This window comes from Myzus persicae, unplaced genomic scaffold (genome assembly GCF_001856785.1).
Source record: "Myzus persicae strain clone G006 unplaced genomic scaffold, MPER_G0061.0, whole genome shotgun sequence".
In the NCBI taxonomy this organism is placed as follows: Eukaryota; Metazoa; Arthropoda; class Insecta; order Hemiptera; family Aphididae; genus Myzus; species Myzus persicae.
The window spans coordinates 497,760-516,825 of NW_019104233.1; the positions used below are offsets into that span (position 1 = coordinate 497,760).

Genomic DNA, 19,066 nt, shown 5'->3' on the forward strand with positions numbered 1-19,066 from the left:
TATGACTATATTTCGGGTTTTTTGTAACTGCTTTAAGAAAAACTTATTTGTGAGGTATAACTTATACATCAACCGAGGAACAAAAATTATGATCAACATAATTATTTAGATTGTCTTGAAATATGTAGAAGAAAAAGAGTACAAATATTTTGAAAATTAGATTACCTAAGTCTATAAAATGCTAATATAAAATATATTTTGTGAACATTTCAAATCTCAGCAAATATTAATTTCTGAATTACAAAAAAAAAAAATTCCTTGAAAACTGCAGCTGGTCCATACATATTCCTGTGTTTGCGCTGTTGTTTTCATATAAACAGCTAGTCAAAGGATAAAAACCATAGTACCAATATCTTAGAAAAGGTTAATCTGTGTCCCTTTAAAGCTGTTAAAGGACGAGTATAGACCAAATATATTTTTACTCATAATTGTATATAGCTGCATGCGTATCAAATTTCTGATGGTTCATATGATAATATGTATTGAAATAAAAACATTTACTTAAATCGTACTGATCCATACTACATATTATCCTCCTATAGCTATATTACCATCGTTGGTGAGAGAGATAATATCATCGTTGTTTATGCGTTTTGTTTTTGTGGTTTTTTCTGTTCTTTACAGGCAATTTCGCCAGGGCCAATAATTTTCTAGCGTCGTTTAGACCGAACGTTGGCGGAGGGTCGACTTCAAGACCGTGCAGTGGTAGCGCTAACCCCAACGGCAGCGGTAACCCCAACGGCAGTGGTAACCCCAACGGCAGCGAACAATTTGCGACTAATGGAAACAATGTTGACGGCGATAGTTACGAAAAGGATGTCAAATTGAAGATACTACAATCCTCTCTGCAGCACGTCCCTCTACACGGATGGTCCAGGGATACCGTGGCCGCAGGTATATTCACGCTTTTTCGATAACTCTTTCTCTCGCAACTCACCCATCAAACTAACCCAAAATTATGCCGAACCCCCTCTCCCAAATCAAGCTTTCATCTAGAAAGTATACTTAGTCACTATATTTTTTCTAACATTTTGGAATTAAATCAAAATAAAACATATTTTAAAATAAATGTATTTTAAATTTTATTTCAATGGTAGGTAGGTAGGTACATTGGTAGGTTTACAGTGTGTCTGATAATCGTGATATAAACACAGATTATAAGAATTGTTTTTCTTCCGTAGAAAATGTGCGGTAAAAGAATAATGTTCCCCGTGACTCGACATAGTAATATTTTGTCATAATCCACAGATATGTGTAGTTGTTAACTACTCCATTTGCCACTACGAATGATGTCATCATAGCCATATACCGATAATGGAATGGCATCAAGTGTAAGTAGTGCGTAACAGAAAAGCCTTTTACGAATTTCAGATACCCCCCCCCCCCCTCCAGCCAAAAGACATGTTAAATATGTCAATATGTTTGTGTATACATCATAATACATCGTTTTTAATTATACACTCCGTTTTTACGCCCACTTAACTGCAGCCATTTTGTCTGTCTTACAGGCGCTGAAGACCTCGGTTATCCGGACACTGTACACGGCCTCTTCCGGGACCCGGGGGCAGAGTTGGCTCTGTACTTTTACTCCACCAGCAACGATTCACTGTCTCGACTTCTCCGGGATGGAACGATAGAGGGCCCCAAAGAAAGGTACAGCTGCGGTGCTGGCTTCAGCCATCGGCCGTGTGCATTAAAAATGTATTTTATTCCTCTGTTCGATTACAGCAAAGCTGAGCTGACCTTGTTCCTGACAAACGCCATCAAGACCAGGCTGTTGATGCTCCAACCGTATTTGAACCAGTGGCCGCAGGCGATCGCCCTGCTTTCCAAACCGTCCAACGCGCCGCACGCTCTGTCCAACCTGATGACGCTGGTCAACGACGTCTGTTACTACGCAGGCGACCGGTCCATAGACGTGTGTATAATTTTATAATGTTGAAAATACAAACCTGCATAGGTGACATTAATGGTGGTGGGGTCACGACGGGACAATTGCCGCCCTGAAAAAATATTGCGAGAGAAAACTTATCATTTTAATGGTCAGTAAATCGTGATTAATTTTTGTCCCCCTCCACCTCAACAATTAAGAGCCAAATGCCGCCTATGCAAACTTGTAAACATGTATACAACTATTTGTGTGTCCGCTGATGTATAGTTTTTCCTGAACAATTTTTATACATTTATCGAATAGGATTTCAGAATGTTTTTTTACTACATTAGAAAATTGCAAAATTAATGAAATTTGTAGTACAGTGGATTCCGCTTAATGTGATCACTTTGGTGTAGGTCATTTTGATTCTATTATCCGGTTGATTCTATAAAACATTTACAACATTTTTTTCATGATTCAATCTTTTTATACAGTTACATGTTTATTTATAATTACATATTTAATGTAACATACATAATAAATGACACAAGTACACAACGCACAAAGATAATTGAATACCATAATAACGTACAATGATATACTGTCATACTAATAAGTTCAAAAATATAATGGGTTTTATAAATTAATCAGTTTGAAATACCATAAAAATGTTAAGATTGTTCATAAAAGTAATTCAATTATCCGGTACTTAGTGATTCTAATAAAAGGTCAATTTAATATTAGTAACTTACAATTTGGTTTGGGATTTTCATTTTTGATTCTATAAACCAGTAATCACATTAAGCGGAACCCACTGTATTTTAAAATTTATTCTCGAAATAAAAAAATTGTAGTTTTCATGCCTCATAATTAGAGAAATAGCTCCTCGTGTTAATGGGTGATCTACCAATTCATTATAAGTCATTATTATTCCTTAGATTTGTTATTAATTTTTATTATTTATTATTTTATTAAGAATCATTATACAAATTTTAATAAAAATAAATCAAATTGTCAAATAAAAGTATATCACAAAAGGATAATTTATAAATTTTTTTCATAACTAAAAAAACAAATGAGTAAGTAGGTGACATTCTGCTGTACAGTAAGTTACAAAGGGGCCACTGTAATAGATGGTGTTAGATTTGAATTTGAATTTATTAATATTATCATTGTTTATTAAAAAAGATTCTGAGCAGAGAAAGATAGTCGGCCTAGGATATTTTATATTATATTTGTATTGTTATTAATACACTAGTCAGTAAGTTAAATTAATATTATTTGCATATCATCATATTTGTATATAATAATATACTTTAGAAGTTTCAAGTACCCAGGAATAATATTTTTTAATTACAACAATATAACTAAAACCATTATTCTTGGTCATTTAATATGAAATGTCTCCAAATTTAAACTTAAAATAACTATATAATAAAACTCTGTTTATATAATTTTTAGATTTTTTGGTTACAGAATTAACTACTTGAGTGTAACATTGTTTTAAATTTGCAATAGTTAATTTATTTGTGTTTGTTTTAATTATATAGACTCGATGGTACACACGGCGTATAGGCTTGGCCACTATTTACAAAACAAGTGAACTGCATTTATTGCAAGACAGATCGCAAGAATATGACGACACTTGGAATTTTGTGAGAAGAGCAGTTGAGGAATGTGTGAAACTGGATACAATGCTCGAGAGTAACGCTCAGCTTGCCAAAGACGTTGTCACAGCTTCAGTGTCTACAGTAAGTCGAATCGACTGAAATCAACATTACTATTGTGTAACCTGGCGATGATTGAATAATTTAACTTAAATACCTGTTTTTTATTTTTAGGCTAAAAACATTCTGGGACTTTCTTGGAACAGATAAATACCTTCTAGTTATTCTACCGTGTTTTCGGCCATCAACTAGTATTGTTATTCTGCTTTTTTAAACTTTTTTGTTCTATACACTATTATAATATTATCATATTGTAAAAATTAGTAATTTTTATTTAATAAAACAAATGGGTACCTATAATTTGTTACTAAAATACGCTGCGTTGAAATGTTTACATATTTTATTCATCTAAAAAAACTGAAAACATTTGGTTGTGTGGAAAACAAAAAACAAATAATCGAGTAAATATAATTGAAAATAGAAATCATTTTTATTAGATGTAATTAGTAGACAAAATAGAATGCTTATAGTAATTATTATTAATAGAGCAAATGAAGAATTCAAAAAGTTATTAAACCAATTATTTAATAATAGGAATTGATACATTCTATGATTCATATAACATTTCAAAAATTAATCTTAAACATAGTACGCTATTATAATATAATGCTCTTTCAAATTTAGAATCATGTTTAATCTAAAAAGTCGTTTATCAAATACACACGTAATATTAATTAATATAGAATATATTAATAATATTATAGAAATTACAAAAGTAAAGCGTGATTTACCTAAATAACAGTCGAGTGAATGAGCAAGAACCTCTAGCCTAAATAATATACAGTATTATATTCAGTAGGTAATAATAAATAATTTTTTACCAATTTATTCAACAAACATAGAGGCACTCTAATAAACACAATATCATAAGTATTAAATATATATTTATGTTTAATAATAAATTTGATTATATTATATAATTTAAAACAATTGGCCTTTTTCTGACAAAATAACGGTGAAACTTAACGTCAAAATATCACAGATTTTACTAATCGAAAAGCGATAGAAAAAGTAAGGCATTTTGTTTCATAGTCTATTTAAATAATATAATATTATTGTAAATTGTAATACCCTACACTGTTTTTCAAAAACAATATTTTATTGCTACAGTTTTGTATGGGTTATTCGGTAATATTATTATGATTGGAGACCAGTGTACCGTGTCTCAGATTGTCTATACCACCTATATGTATACAGAGTGATTTCTAACATTGCAGACACTAATTTGCTTCGTCAATTGTCATGTATTGTTATGGATCATGTTAAAAGAACTTGTGATACTAAAATTAAATTTTATCACATTTTTTAAATGGTGGCCATTATTTTAAATTTCATATTCTAAACAAAATATTTTTCTTAAAATTGTTGATATAAGACATATTATGTATCACACATTGAAGTGGCAGTCTTTTATTTATACCATTTTAAGCAATAGTAGATACACAATAAAAAAAATAGAAAAATATTTTATTTCAGAATATGAAATATCCAAAAAGGATTTAGATAAAAACAAATATAAAACTGGTAAATTAATATTAATGAGTTGATAAACAATTTTTTTTTACAATAATATAAGAAATTTTTTTTTTGAAGTTATAATTCATAATTTATACATATAAATATATAATTACTTAAAATTGTATGGAAAACATGTTTTTCTCTAAAATCAAAACAATTGACTGAAACCGATGAGTATCGCAACGTTAAACAAAACTCACGTTGTATAATATTATACGTCATGTTTAAGCACAATACAATTGAACGGCAGTTTTGATTCCTAAGCTGTACATATGCACACGGCCACTGTACGAAACTTTCGAAAGTTTTGTCGAAACAAAGTCTGAGAACAACGCGGTAAATATATTGCGTATGGGAGACTTAATCGGAAGCGATAACTCTTTTTTGAAATCTCGCCGGTACGATTCTGAATTTCTTCCTCGCGACGACCGTCTCTGCTGCAGGAACTGCACCGTGGTTATCGATGGACAGCAACGATGGCAGTGACGCGAAGTTTAAAACGTTATCTTCGTCATGTGCGGATTCGTAATGCCCCTGATCGCTGACTGTCTTGTTTTGAAATCTATATACGAGCAAAAATCCACCCACAGTACGTGTTACCATTGAATTGTTAAATATTTTTTATTATGTATATTAAAGGGAGTGACCGCACGAATTAAGATACAGGTAGGTTCTTAATATTTTGATTCGCGGTAGTGCCTTTATGGATAACGCACGGTCGTTCGATACTTACCTCAATCTACGGTTTTCGGTACGATTACTCTTGGTTTTTCTCTTAACGGTTTTCTTGTCCTCGCCGCTCTTACCGCGGTCCGACCAATTTTCCGACGAAAGATTTCTCTTCACCGAATCGCTGGAACGTTTATGCTTATTGCTGTAAATAACCCTGAGTACAATACATCATAATTATTACACGTATATAAAGTGATATCAAACTATCAGTACCAAAGTACCATAAGTCTGTAACCTATCAATTTTAAAATGTTATTCGGGATCTCTGGATTTGTCTTTTTCTCGTTTTCTAGCACTATCTAGTAATTATTTTATATAATAAATTGAGATGTCGATTATCAAACTTCGTGCATTGAGACTATTGAAGAGTCGTATTTAAGAACAATATTTTAAAAAACAATACCGTATGTTTTCATTAAATGTAAAGGAGTACATATTTAGTAATAATTTAATAGTAACTATTAATTCTTACTATTATTATTATTGATTATTATTGATATTATTATTTTGATATTTATCACGGTATAGTTGTTTATTTCAATATTTGATCATAATGCGTGGTGTAACAATAACTTATAATGTGATGTAAAAAAGAATACTGATATGAAATTGAGCATTCAAAAAATTGAATAATGCAATAAGGCTGTATCTCAAAGTATCCTTGGAAAATTTATATTTAATTTAAAAAACATCACTTTTAGAAATTTATGGTGGAAAAGAAAAACGTTATTAAAAGCAAGATAAATCGTTTTATAAGCTTATCGTAAACAATAATTTGATTAATGTAACTATACGTTTAATAGAATTATCGAACTTATAAAAGCTCTCAAGAATAATATTTTACATTTTTTGAGTTATATCCCTTTAACACTATTATATTTTATGTTGTATTAAACATAAAAACTATGTCAATCCAATAGCTCACTAAAAGTACTCACTTAGAGTTGTCGTTTAGGCTGTCGGTAGACGATGAAGAGCTCGGCACTATCGTCTGCTGAGACCGGGATCGTCTCCTAGTATTCGGTTTGGTTCGGGACTTTTTCCTATCGTTCCTACCAGGCACGTCCAACAGCAGAACGCTGTTGCTACATCCCAAAGTCTCCGACGGAGTTGTGCACGTGGATCCCCCGAATACTCCGCCGCCGCCGAAGTGTCTCCTCTTTCGCTCTCTCTTCTTGCCCGTCCGCTTTTTCATCGCACAATCCGAACTCGTAAAGTCGTATATACTGTCCGAGTCGGTGATGCGGCCATAGAACATGGGTGAAAACCTGAACACTGTCTTGTCACTAAGCGGACTTTCACTCCTCGAACTCACCGGGCTCTTCTCGTACAGCATGTCTGTGGACAGGTGCAGTGTAGACGGATACTGTTGAACCGTGATTGACGGCACCGGTTGCTGCTGCTGCTGCTGCTGCTGCTGTAGGTGACGACTAAGCGTCTCCGGTTCCGAGCCAGAAGGGTAAGCCTTAAGACCAGTGGTGGTCACACCAGGCTTCAAAGTTTCCGATTCAAGTTCCGTGTTCCGGTAGTGGTGTTTCGTCCGGTGGTCCATCTTTGGGTCTGCCGTTTCTGTGTCAAAGCCCTCGTCGTCGTTTTCGGAGAAAGTCGTCTCCGAATCCATTTCCCTGATCTCGGGTGTGTGGATCAGCGGTGATATGCGCCTTGGTTCTTCGCCGCAGTCCAATGGGCACAGCCGGGTGTTCGAGTTGCACCGGGATGGACCCGAACTGTACCCAGACGAGCTGAGGTTCGACTCCGAGGCTATTCTGTCGGCCCGGGAACACATAGAAAATGGACTAAGGTAACACATGCCTCCTCCGTTTTTTGACGAGTCCGTACCGTTTTTCGTGGTCACAGACTCCGTATCTGAATCGCTCATACACGTAACGGTGATGACCGGCGGCGGCGCAGGCAGATCCAGTGATATCGGCTTCTCCATGTCTTTCAACATCTTCCGGTTGAGTGGTTTCTCTTTGTGGGGCGGCGGAGACCCAGGGAATTCCATACTTGGTGAATTGATGGGTGTCGGTTGTTGAATGACCAGCGTGGGTATGGTCAGTTGTTCAGCTGGGCCCGTTGATGGTTCAGTTGGTACTTTGAGGGAAGGCGGTTCCTTAATAAAAAAAACCATTCTTAAAATTCAAAAAATGTGTGTAAAAATGCTGTTTCTTTTAAAAAAATAAAACCTTCTGCTGCTGATGGTGGTGGTAATTTCCCATGTCTTTTAGACAGCTGAAAGCTGACTTCCTCGATATGATAGGCGTGGGGGATGGTGATGGCGCTGGTGTCGGTAGCTCGTGTATCGGCGACAAACAGTCCATACGATAGTTGGGTACTTCGAGTAGTATGGATGGAGGATGCTGCAAGCTGTTCAATGGATTGTTTGAATTGTTCCGTTGCGAGCTTAACATGTCCACTACCGGTAGCTGATCATAAATAAATTAGATTAATATAATAGCTAATGTTATACATAGGTACATATTTTTACTAACAAAATAAACATAATATTATATTGAATGTATGTGTCTTAGTATCACTTGACTCACTTGAATCACGTTTGAGTAGCGATATCGCGTGGGGGATTCTTTGCCGCCACCCGGCGAATGGGCAGTATTTGACATTAATGACTCATCTTCGCTACCTACTACTTCATCTTGCAGACTGGAGCAACTTGGTGTCGTGGATGCCGACAAGTAATTACTCATTTCCGTCATCGCCATTGCTGTGTTGAAATTTCGGAACATAGCCAAAATTGAATCTGCGCTCATGGCTTTTTGGCCTGTTTGTTGCTGGTATTGGTTTAGCGATAATGTATTTGGTTTTCGGTTCTCTATAGCAAAAGTGAAACATTCTCAGTTTAATCATTTAAATAAAGCCAGTAAAGTTTCATTATGGACCAATCGATTTATAATTTAAAAACCAAAATTATCCTGGACGATTAAATAACTCACTTAACTAGATATCTATACAAAATTTTGATTATAAACTCTTGTTGGAGTTAAATGTAAATTTAAAAATATACCTAATCCACATTCTAGACTGGACATAGAATCACTGCCTTGGTTGGTACATGGTCTTCTCAAATTTCGTTTAGAGTTAGCATCTATCTCTGAACTCGTAGAGCTCATTTCCGATTGAAATTTATTCATCAGCCTAGCAAACGTGACTTTCTTTTCTATTTTTTGAACAGCTTCGTCTGAATTAAAAATGATAATATTTAGTCAATTTTACCTTAAGCCATGAGCATATTGAAAATATACAGTGTACATTACCTATGGAACAGTCGTTTGAAAAACTCGTTTCTTGCGAAATGTTCGATTGCGGTAAGAGAATGTCGTTGGGTCCGATATTATTGGTCGATAGCTTGTCCACCAGGTTGATTTCGTCGTTGAAACTGGCTTGTCGTTCGAGCCCAGGCGATATGAGCTGTTGAAGTATTTCTGATTTATCGGCTATAGTGGTACGAAATTTCGATGGCGATGCGCTTTTTTGTTTGGCACGATATTGATTGAATCCTAAAATGTAAGGATTGTTGTTAATCGGCAATATTAGCAAAACCTCCACTTTAATTCGCCATTATAACAATATAAGTGTTATGCATTATATTATACGAATAGGTATTATATATTTACATGGCATAAACGACGTGCTATGTATAGGTTAAATAAAATATATTCAAGCTAAAATAGGTACTTATAGTGTCGTGAGTTGTGAAGTATTATCAAAATAATATTAATAATAATAATGATAATAAGTCAATAATAAATGTACATGATATCATATTATAAAAGTGTATAATATTAATAATTGTAAGTATCAAAACTAAAAAAAAAAAACTTTATGGCGTATAACTTATGTGTACATGGAAACGTTAATAATTAATATCAACTCTAATAATAAAAAAAAATAATAATAATAATAAAAATAGATAGTGTTAGAGAGCAAGTCCAGGTGAGGTGCCAATATATATATAAATATATATATTATATATATGTGTGTATATATATATGTGTGTGTTTTTAATTATTGAAATAGAAGTATAGAAATAGAAGTAATAGTTATAATATTGTAAAGTGCAATGCGGTGCGAAAAGGTGGTGAAGGGTTTTGGGAGAGGGCGTATAGTCGACACCTTACTCGGAACTTGTGGCCTGAGCAAATCGTCCAGGCTGAACGTACGAGCCGTCCGGCCCGTCTGTAACGGACTGGTGAGGCTCATTAATGAAGGTTTTCGTATACCCAATCGTCTAAGAAACGTTTTCGGCTGCGGCGGTGGCGAGTTTCCGCCTTCCGACGGCGTTGCTCCGTTTGTCCTCACAGTCGGTACCAGGAGTTCGCCTCTTACGCTCGACATTCGCCCAGAAGCATTTACTGTAACTATTTAATTATATATTATAAACACAACGCGTTTATATCGGCAACGTGTATCACCGGGCCACCGACTTAATTCATGTACTTCAGTTGTGTCTGAAATTCTGAATGACGAACGCAAAAGTCTAAACGCAGTGGCACAGTGAAGGGTCGCTGGTTCGGGTGTAAGTAGGAGTTATGTAGGTACTTACAATAATAATATGCACTATACATTGAAGCGATTTCATGAGAAACATCGTGGTTAAGGATACAAAGGGGACGGAGAACTAGTCTATATTATTATACTTACGATCGATATTTCGACACGGGATTTAGCAGAATTACTGGAACGTGATTTGAAGCTAAGCACCCAAATAGCGCCTATGTAAGGCCTCGGAGGAATTTCGTTAATACTACACTATTATAGCTGCAGGGTTTTCAATGTAACACAAAAACCGTTCACAACAAATCGTTTTTGAAAAATCCTGTTTTACGATCCGTTCGTTCAAAAAGGTTTCCTTAATATGGCGTCTTCACATTGTACCTACACTGTTTAGGACTTAAGATCATATAATATATAGAAAGTCACAGTTTTCGAAATAGAGTTAAATGTGAAATAAATGAGACAGAAATATTATTATTTATTAATTAATAATTATTATAATTAGGTTATGTGTTTTTTATTAATCTAAAATAAGAAGATCCCCTAGGTCAACTGCTAGGTATATGATTATATTATACTACACACTTTCAACGTATATAATATTTCGTTGTATATTCAACTGTAGCTATATTTTTTGGTTCAAATATATCACCATCTAAAAAAATCATCAGGCAGTTCAAAATTGTTCATTGAAAATAATTGTTTTAAAGAACTAAGGGGATACGGATGTAATATTGAAATATATTAATGAACATAATAATATATATGAATATACAATATACTATAATTTTCCAAAACTAAACTGTGACAGTCTAAAAGTTTTGCTTAGAAAAGTATTTTTTTTTTAATTAAAAGTTTTATTTTTATATAGTTTCAGAAGACATACTATTATAGTATTGTAATAAATTTAAAACTTCAGTACTTGCAATTATAACATTTATCAAGTTAATATGTGGACGAAAAAGTACATAACGATTTGAATAAATATTGCACTCAATTTCGGTCGAAATAATATGTTTTGTAATTATTTCACTTTTAAGTGACTTTATCATATTAGTCAGTTTAATCATTGTTATTTTTTAATAATATTTATTTGACACCAAATTAAAAATTGTATTTTTAACCTACATTTACTATTATTATACTATAAATAATATGAATGTATTTTTTTACAAATGTTTTAACATATTGTATTATATTACCAGTAGTTGTATACCTATACAAACAGACCGAGATCTATTATACCTGCAGCTTGTATACAGTGCCAAAACAAACAAATGTTTACTATTTCCATTTGAATTTTGAACTGTCAATATTACAGTAATGAAATTAAAACTGACAGTTCAAATAGTTTGATTGACTCACCCACCACTTCAAAGGACTGTAAACGCGTTTAACTAATTATATATAAATAATTTAATAGTATATCCCTGCGTCTAATACAATTATAGCAGAAAGACTAGAAAGTATACTTTACTATTATACCCACCCAGCATCCAGCCACCCAATTTCTAAGACTGTTCACTACCTGAAGTATATGTTCGGCGCCACTGCTGAACATTATACAAGTACCTACCTACCTTGTATATTGGGCGTGCGTATAAAAATGTAGGTATATACATAAATATGCGAGAATATGTTAAATATAGTCGGTGGGTGGGTGAGGAGGTTAAATTCCATTCGTACTCACAGTGTCTACTGCGTTCGGCTTCTTCGGATAATATTTTCTCGATTTTTTCGGGCACGTGCCGTTTAGCACACCATATTATTCCCAGTATGCCCATGACCACGAACACGGTGAGTAGACCCAGCCAAAATGGTTCTTGAAGCATTCGTTCCGTTAACGGTTTGTACGTGATGTGCAGCATTTTCCTCTCGCACTGATCACCTGCAATACAATATATATATATAGCTGTATCATGATATACATAGTATATATATAACGCGCGACGTGAGTCAAATCCGTAAAGGTAACTCTATACGCTTTTATGTTGCCATGTTTTATACTTGTCCCTTATATTCTAGTAGTATTCATATTATGTATTACCTACATCCATTTTTTGTTGTTTGTTGTTCGTCCCCCATTAGTCGTACATTATGGTTAAGTGGGTACAAGGTACTTACCCGTCCAGTATGCGTAACACCTGCACTGGTAGTCGGAATCGCCCAACGATACACAATCGCCTCGGTCCTTACACGGGTTCAGCTCGCATGGTTTGATCTTTTCGTCGCAAAACCGTCCCATGTATCCGTATTGGCATTTGCACTCGAAGCCGTTGCTGCCAGCCAAAATGCATTCGCCAAAAACGCAATAGCCCAGATCACAGTAGGTAAGCGAACAGAACGTTCCTGCAGCATAATATATGATATATCCAGTGATGATGGTGTTAGCGTTATATTATAAAATATATAAAAGTTATTTTAAAACGTTTTTAAACGCGTTCAAATAGTGACAAATAGTCGTTAGTTCGACTTTTTCAATTTTAAGTTTTCGGTTTTCGCCTAAATGGATTTATGTATAGACCTATAGTAGTATAGTACGTCATCACATTTCGTAAATTCGACTTAGTTTTGAGCATTACAAGTTCGTTTTACTTTTACATACCTATTTACTAATGGCATTCTAACTGGAATAAAAAAGATAAAAAGTAGACTGAAAACAAGATACTTCCGGATGTAATTGAAAATTGATTAAACAATAATTTAAATATTAATTTTTCCACTAAGATCAAAATAAAATAAAATGTTAACATGATAAAATAATAATTATTATCATGTTTTATTAAAATACATTTAAAATAGTAAATTCTATAAGCATAAAAATATTGGACAAAAAATACACACATTTTAGCTTGCTGTGCAGCTATATTATTTTTGACATTCAATTAATGCTAATATTTCGTTTATTGATAATAATATAATATATTTTTTTTACTTTTGCCTGTTATGTGCAATACTCAAGGAAGTCCCATTTTCCAACTTAATGCATTTGACCACTAAAATTGGGCATTGCACACATTTCACATACGTTACCTATTCCAAATATTATCTGCACACATTATGAACAATAAACACACGTGGAACGTCCCAAACGATAATATTATGTTATATATTACTTTAGAAGTTATTTAAACGTCGTATATTTACCGGTATAGTTGCCGTGACACTTGCAGTGATACGTGTGCGTGGCTTTCCGGATGACGCACGTACCACCGTTGACGCAAGGATTTGGCTTGCAAGACTCGATTCTACTATTGTTGGCTGTCTCTGGAATCTTTGCCAAGGCGACAAGTTTCTTTTTGGATTCAGCATCTATATATTATGTAAGGGATAAATTTTATAATAATGTGTAAAGATGTTTTGACCTTAGAAATATGCAGCCATTAGATACACACAAGACGATCAGATGTTATATAATATAACGCGATTGGAGTTTTATCGGAAGTGGTAGAAGAGTAGGTCATCTGAGAGTTGGTGATAAATTTCAGATAACGAGGGTGTGGTGATTTTTGTTTATTTTTTTTAAAATATCACTTTGTGACAGAAATAACTTTAAACAAATAACCTTTTCAAAAGCAATATGTATATTCAATCGCGAATCTCAATATGAAGGAGGACGTGCCGTATTAAATTTTTGGAGCTTTCATATTACCTGAGGCGATTTCAATGGAAAAAAGCTAACCAAAAAACGCTAAAAAATAATCCATTAATGTAACCCCAATAATTGCTGCTTTGAATCGTTTAGGAAGTTAAAAAAAAATGTAATGTTTCACGGATGATCAAAGCTACTACGTGGAAAGAAATAGATCAATGCCTGCACAATAAAATAGGAAATAATATGATACGAACCGGGTTTTACGTTCACTGAAATGTTTGCGGATACCATATCCATCGCTGGCTTCTGGCCGTACACAACGACTACTGACATCGAGTTGAGAAACGAAGTGATAGATATCGGCACGGATTTTGGTTGTTCAACATTTTCACACAGTAGCCACCACGTGCCGTTCTCAGCAGCGTAATGATCATGGATCTCGATGACGGTCGTAGACTGCTGACCCGGACACACAGTACGGCCTAACGCAGTGTCCACTGGAAAAAATATCAATTAAAAACTATGTTCACATCGAGAATCAGCTTAGAAAGAGGGCTGTACCCTAATTCAGTGGCTTTGTCAGGAGAGTCCCCCCAAAATTAAAAATAAAAATGTCTATGGTCCATGGAAGTGACAGCAGACACAAATTTATATAGCCATATAGAAAGCGAAACATAAAATAAAATCTTGATATCAATAAGCTAAACTCATGGAAGACCCTAGTTAAACCAACCCCATGTAAACGCATTATTTGCCCCTCCCCCAAAGACAAATCCTGTGCGAAGTTAAAGGTTGCGACATATAATAATATGTCTTCCAACACTTCTGTTTTTATATTATATGTATTAGGTATAATATAGTTTTATAGCCACCTACCCGCCTAGATAATTATAATATTTCGATTCACCCAGGTCCGTATTCACAATTTTTGCGCCCTGGGTCAACCATAATTTTACGCCCCCCCCAACCAAAAAATAGATCCACTTTTTTGATTTTTCTTAACACATTTTTAGTTATAATTCTTTATGGTTAAGTCATGGTTGTCTTTCTACAACCGTGGTTATGTTAAGATAATATTAATTATATTCTATGCTAGGCGCTAGCACTTTTCCGTTATTGCTGCACTGTTAAGTTCACAAGGGTCGAGTCGTAGAACAAATTCTTTCCAAAAAAAAATATTTATTGATAAAATACTACACCGAGTTACGGCGGGGGTCCGGCCGCCCCCTAAATAGATCAATATTTGGCCGCCCGGGGCAAATGTCCCCATTGCTCCCCACTAAATACGGCCCTGGATTCACCTATATTTGAAAGTGCTTACTTTGTGCCGGCACCACACGGTTGAACTGCAATTGAATATTTTGCCCGATCGAAGCCAACAGTCTCTGTTTGTACCGCAATTTGGGAAAGTGCATAGGCAACGGATAATTTAACCTGTACATGAATCCGGACGTGTCATTCTGCAGCACGATCGCTCGTTCTTCGTCAAAGTCCACCACTAAAATACGTTATTTTTACGAACATATTAATATAATAACGTTATATCGTCGTACTATTATAACCGTATTATTGCGGTTCTATAGTATTGTCAGCCGTACGTACCCATTTTGTACGCTATTTTGAAACCCCTCCCCCTGGGCAAGCGATTTGTAGAGTATTCGATGTTGACGCTCTCGCCTTCCGACAAAAACGCACCGTCGTTAATTGAATTCCGATATCTGAACGGAGTTATATTGTCCGCAGTTCTCGACAGATACAACTTGACCGTTTGTGATTCGTCCAAGTTGTAGTCAATAAAATCGATCCATATCCGGTGGCCAACTGAAAGATTCAAAAATTCATATTAATACCCCACTCTAGAGTCATGGTGGTACAATAGTGTTTTTAGACCACGATTTTATAGCCCTAGCTCTCACCCGGCGCCAGTATCATGGTGACGCAGTTGAGATTTGGAAGTATGAAGTTAGGATAGTTTGGACTGACAACTTGGCCTTCGAGAGCGGACAGTGTTTGCGACGGACAACCGGACATGTCGACTGTATTCCACTGGAGATGAAAACCTGAACTAGACACGGAGTAGTCCGAATGAAAGTGCACGAACGCCTCATTCAAATCGGTAACGAAGATGTAACTGTAACATGATTGAAATTCAGCATTGTAAGAGCGTCGTCGATTTTTTTTTATGTTTAACAGATAAATTAGAATATTGACTGTTGTAGAAGTAATAACAATATTATAATCTCACTCTTCCAGATGATTTCCGCGGTAACCGCAAACCGTCATTGTTCGGTTTTCACGTTCTTTTGGTTCCACCACGGCAACGAAATCGTAAAGGCAATCGGCTTGTGGCTCGATGTTTATGGAATCAAATTGGAAAACAATGCGCGACTGGTACGGGCCGACCACGTGTATCCAATAGTCCAAGTTGTGATAATAGTTGGCCGGATAATTTAACGACGTTATTATCCCTTTTACGCCCGTCATTGTGGTGTTCAAATTGTAATGATCCGATAATTCTTGTTTGAATAATTTTGAACAATTTATAGTAATATTAGTAAATACATCATATATTGACATTATTAGATAATGCATTATCAGGATTAAGTAATAATTAGCCAATATTGGGTAAATCATTACATATTACTTTTAAAAGTTTTGAAATTATTATAATATACCTATATCATTGATATATTAAATTATTATTGAAAATCAGATTCCCTTAAAATTAAAATTTTTATAAGAAAATTGATAGGGAGTAAAAGATTCGACTTATCTAGTATATCTCTTTTAAAAAATGTTTATAGTTTAGTTATGGAACGTACACCTTTGAGGGATTTTAAGATGATTGGTTAATAAGTTATACAAATAATTTTGATTATTTTAGTGTTTGATTATTTTTGTTTGATTACAATTTGTTGTTTATAGACAATTTTAATTTTTTTTTATTATTTATTGTTTGTTAAAAAATAAAAATAAATGTTTCTTATATCAATTCAAATGCTCGGCCTAATGCACTCGACCGGGTTTCAATCTAAAATATCGATCGACACGTTCGTGCTCTTGTTGGGAATTTCGTCACTATGTAAACAAATTTATTTTTACCGAGAAGGTTTTTTCATTAGCTGTCCAGTCAACAACACCCTACAGCTAACACACGCTTATATAATATGTATACTTCTATCGTTATCTCCTACATTATACGATGTAACATTATTATGAATAACAGTGACAACGTGTCGTACACATAATATTTTTATCGTTATTACCATTATGAAATTGTTGGTACTTACTTGTTTGATTTTTCTTACATATATACCCTCCAACCGTGTTGCAGTCGTTGGCGGTCCAGTAAAGACCCCTGGGTAGATTTACGGGTGGAGACGATAGCCAACTAATTGCGAGACAGATATCCTCGTAGGGTAATTCGTTCGCGGCGTCGGTCGCCAACCAAGCTGTGCATATACGGTTGTTATAACAGTTAATTTTATTGTATGAATTACATTTTTGCTAGGAAATTCCTAAAGCGTATACAACACTTGACAAACCTGAAAACGTTTCTGTCGAGTTGTCCACCCAGTACCAGGATTTGTCATTCCACGCTCCACCCAACCAATAAATCGCAGATCTGCTGTCTGTCGACTCCCGGATAAAAGATTCGACGAACTGTTCTTCCTCGGCATTATGAACGCTCGTCAATTCAGCCTTCGCAAACGGAACAACACAAATATTATGTAAGAATTTTAAAAGTGTTTTCGAAAGCCATGACTTTATGCTGCGCATTTATCAATAATAATAATACTGTAGTAGGTACTTTAATTCCGTTGCAGATACTCCTGGCGGTGTGCCAAGACACTTCCGGGTAACTAGCAAACAAATAGCACGACCCATTGAACATTTGCTGTCTCGCATCGTCACATTCGTTGTTGACTGTTAAATGACATAAATGAATAAAATAAAATGTGATTAGCAAATAATATTGCCAGAATGATTGTACAATAATAGCCCATAATATACATCACTGAGTCGTCCGAAGTGTACCACTTACCATGTTCGGCGGATACTCGAGCCTTGAAGCCGCTGAACGCGTGCGAGTAGTCTGATACAAAATGTATTCTCAATTTGGGTCTCTTCGTGACGAACCTAGTTAGTTTGAGTATGTCACTCTTGTCACCACAGTGTTTGGGGCCCTCGTCGTCGTCACCAGGAATTAATTCCACGTAATCGTAACTGCAACTGTAAACGAATTAGATATGCAACTTTTATTGGACTGTTTGTCAACTTTGAACGGAACGAAAAATATTCGAAGAAAATCCGTACGATTTGGGTGCCACATTTTTCATCTTGGAAGCAGTGGGTTTTGATAGCTATTTTTCGAGATTTATTAAGAACTTAGATAACAAGCTACAGTCTAAGCCACAATAAGTTTGATGGATATTTTCTCCATGACCCCTTTTGGTCTTGAGAGATATTTTCTTACCAAGGTTGATTATTTTCTCAACATTCATATACACTGTGTACTTATATATTTTACACAATGGCACAATGCCATGATTATTAATTGTGGACTGTATACATTTGGCGTCGATTATTGACTATCGTATAACTCATTACGATAATTACTGACATCGTTAAGACTGAGGTCGGGATATATATATTAATAATAAACATATTCAAATTAAAACCAAATAATATTTAATTTTACACTGAGATCAGATTAAGCAGTGGTTGTGTTAATATGTTACAGTTGTGTACCTATTAAGTATGAGTGACGGTAAAATTTCTTGTAATATAATATTATTTAATTTAAATTTATAATAGCCAAAAAAATGTGTTTATAAATTTAGTGTGGTGGTGAATAATGTATTAATTCAATTCATAATATTATGTAATTACCTACCAAACAAAAAAAAAAATAGTAAATTGTGAAAAGTGGGGTTGTGTTAAAAATAAATCTTCATGTAAAGCCAAAGTGTGACAGCAAATTATAACGAAAAAATGAATTTTAAATTTAATGGAACACATCCTTTAATATTACCAAAAACGGCAGAATAGAAAATGTTGACATTCTGTCAAGAATTTGTACAAAATGCATACAAATTTTATCATTAA

At 34.6% G+C, this 19,066-nt stretch overlaps 2 protein-coding genes across 4 annotated transcripts in view; one reads left to right on the top strand and one right to left on the bottom strand.

The window, feature by feature from the left end:
- Positions 1-3,915, top strand: part of LOC111040318 (ubiquinone biosynthesis protein COQ9, mitochondrial) — a 9,774-nt gene extending 5,859 nt beyond the window's left edge. The window contains exons 2-6 of the mRNA XM_022324189.1: positions 625-894; positions 1,509-1,653; positions 1,729-1,918; positions 3,424-3,624; positions 3,715-3,915. Coding sequence (XP_022179881.1) covers positions 625-894; positions 1,509-1,653; positions 1,729-1,918; positions 3,424-3,624; positions 3,715-3,750 — 842 coding nt within the window. The 3' untranslated portion in view covers positions 3,751-3,915. The remainder of the gene's footprint in view (positions 1-624; positions 895-1,508; positions 1,654-1,728; positions 1,919-3,423; positions 3,625-3,714) is intronic.
- Positions 3,916-5,187: 1,272 nt separating this feature from the next.
- The window catches only part of LOC111040317, a 96,071-nt gene continuing 82,192 nt past the window's right edge, over positions 5,188-19,066 (bottom strand). The window contains exons 10-29 of one of the 3 annotated variants that reach the window (XM_022324186.1): positions 18,003-18,190; positions 17,769-17,884; positions 17,503-17,659; positions 17,248-17,409; positions 16,203-16,473; positions 15,874-16,088; positions 15,560-15,778; positions 15,279-15,455; positions 14,212-14,454; positions 13,510-13,674; positions 12,487-12,711; positions 12,053-12,250; positions 10,089-10,226; positions 9,123-9,365; positions 8,873-9,046; positions 8,397-8,680; positions 8,037-8,276; positions 6,789-7,963; positions 5,852-6,004; positions 5,188-5,680 (exon numbers count right to left, since the gene is read on the bottom strand). In XM_022324186.1, coding sequence (XP_022179878.1) covers positions 5,479-5,680; positions 5,852-6,004; positions 6,789-7,963; positions 8,037-8,276; positions 8,397-8,680; positions 8,873-9,046; positions 9,123-9,365; positions 10,089-10,226; positions 12,053-12,250; positions 12,487-12,711; positions 13,510-13,674; positions 14,212-14,454; positions 15,279-15,455; positions 15,560-15,778; positions 15,874-16,088; positions 16,203-16,473; positions 17,248-17,409; positions 17,503-17,659; positions 17,769-17,884; positions 18,003-18,190 — 4,945 coding nt within the window. In that variant the 3' untranslated portion in view covers positions 5,188-5,478. Of the gene's footprint in view, positions 5,681-5,851; positions 6,005-6,788; positions 7,964-8,036; positions 8,277-8,396; positions 8,681-8,872; positions 9,047-9,122; positions 9,366-9,986; positions 10,227-12,052; positions 12,251-12,486; positions 12,712-13,509; positions 13,675-14,211; positions 14,455-15,278; positions 15,456-15,559; positions 15,779-15,873; positions 16,089-16,202; positions 16,474-17,247; positions 17,410-17,502; positions 17,660-17,768; positions 17,885-18,002; positions 18,191-19,066 lie in introns of those variants that run through there. The other 2 variants (XM_022324184.1, XM_022324187.1) reach the window with 2 other exon arrangements.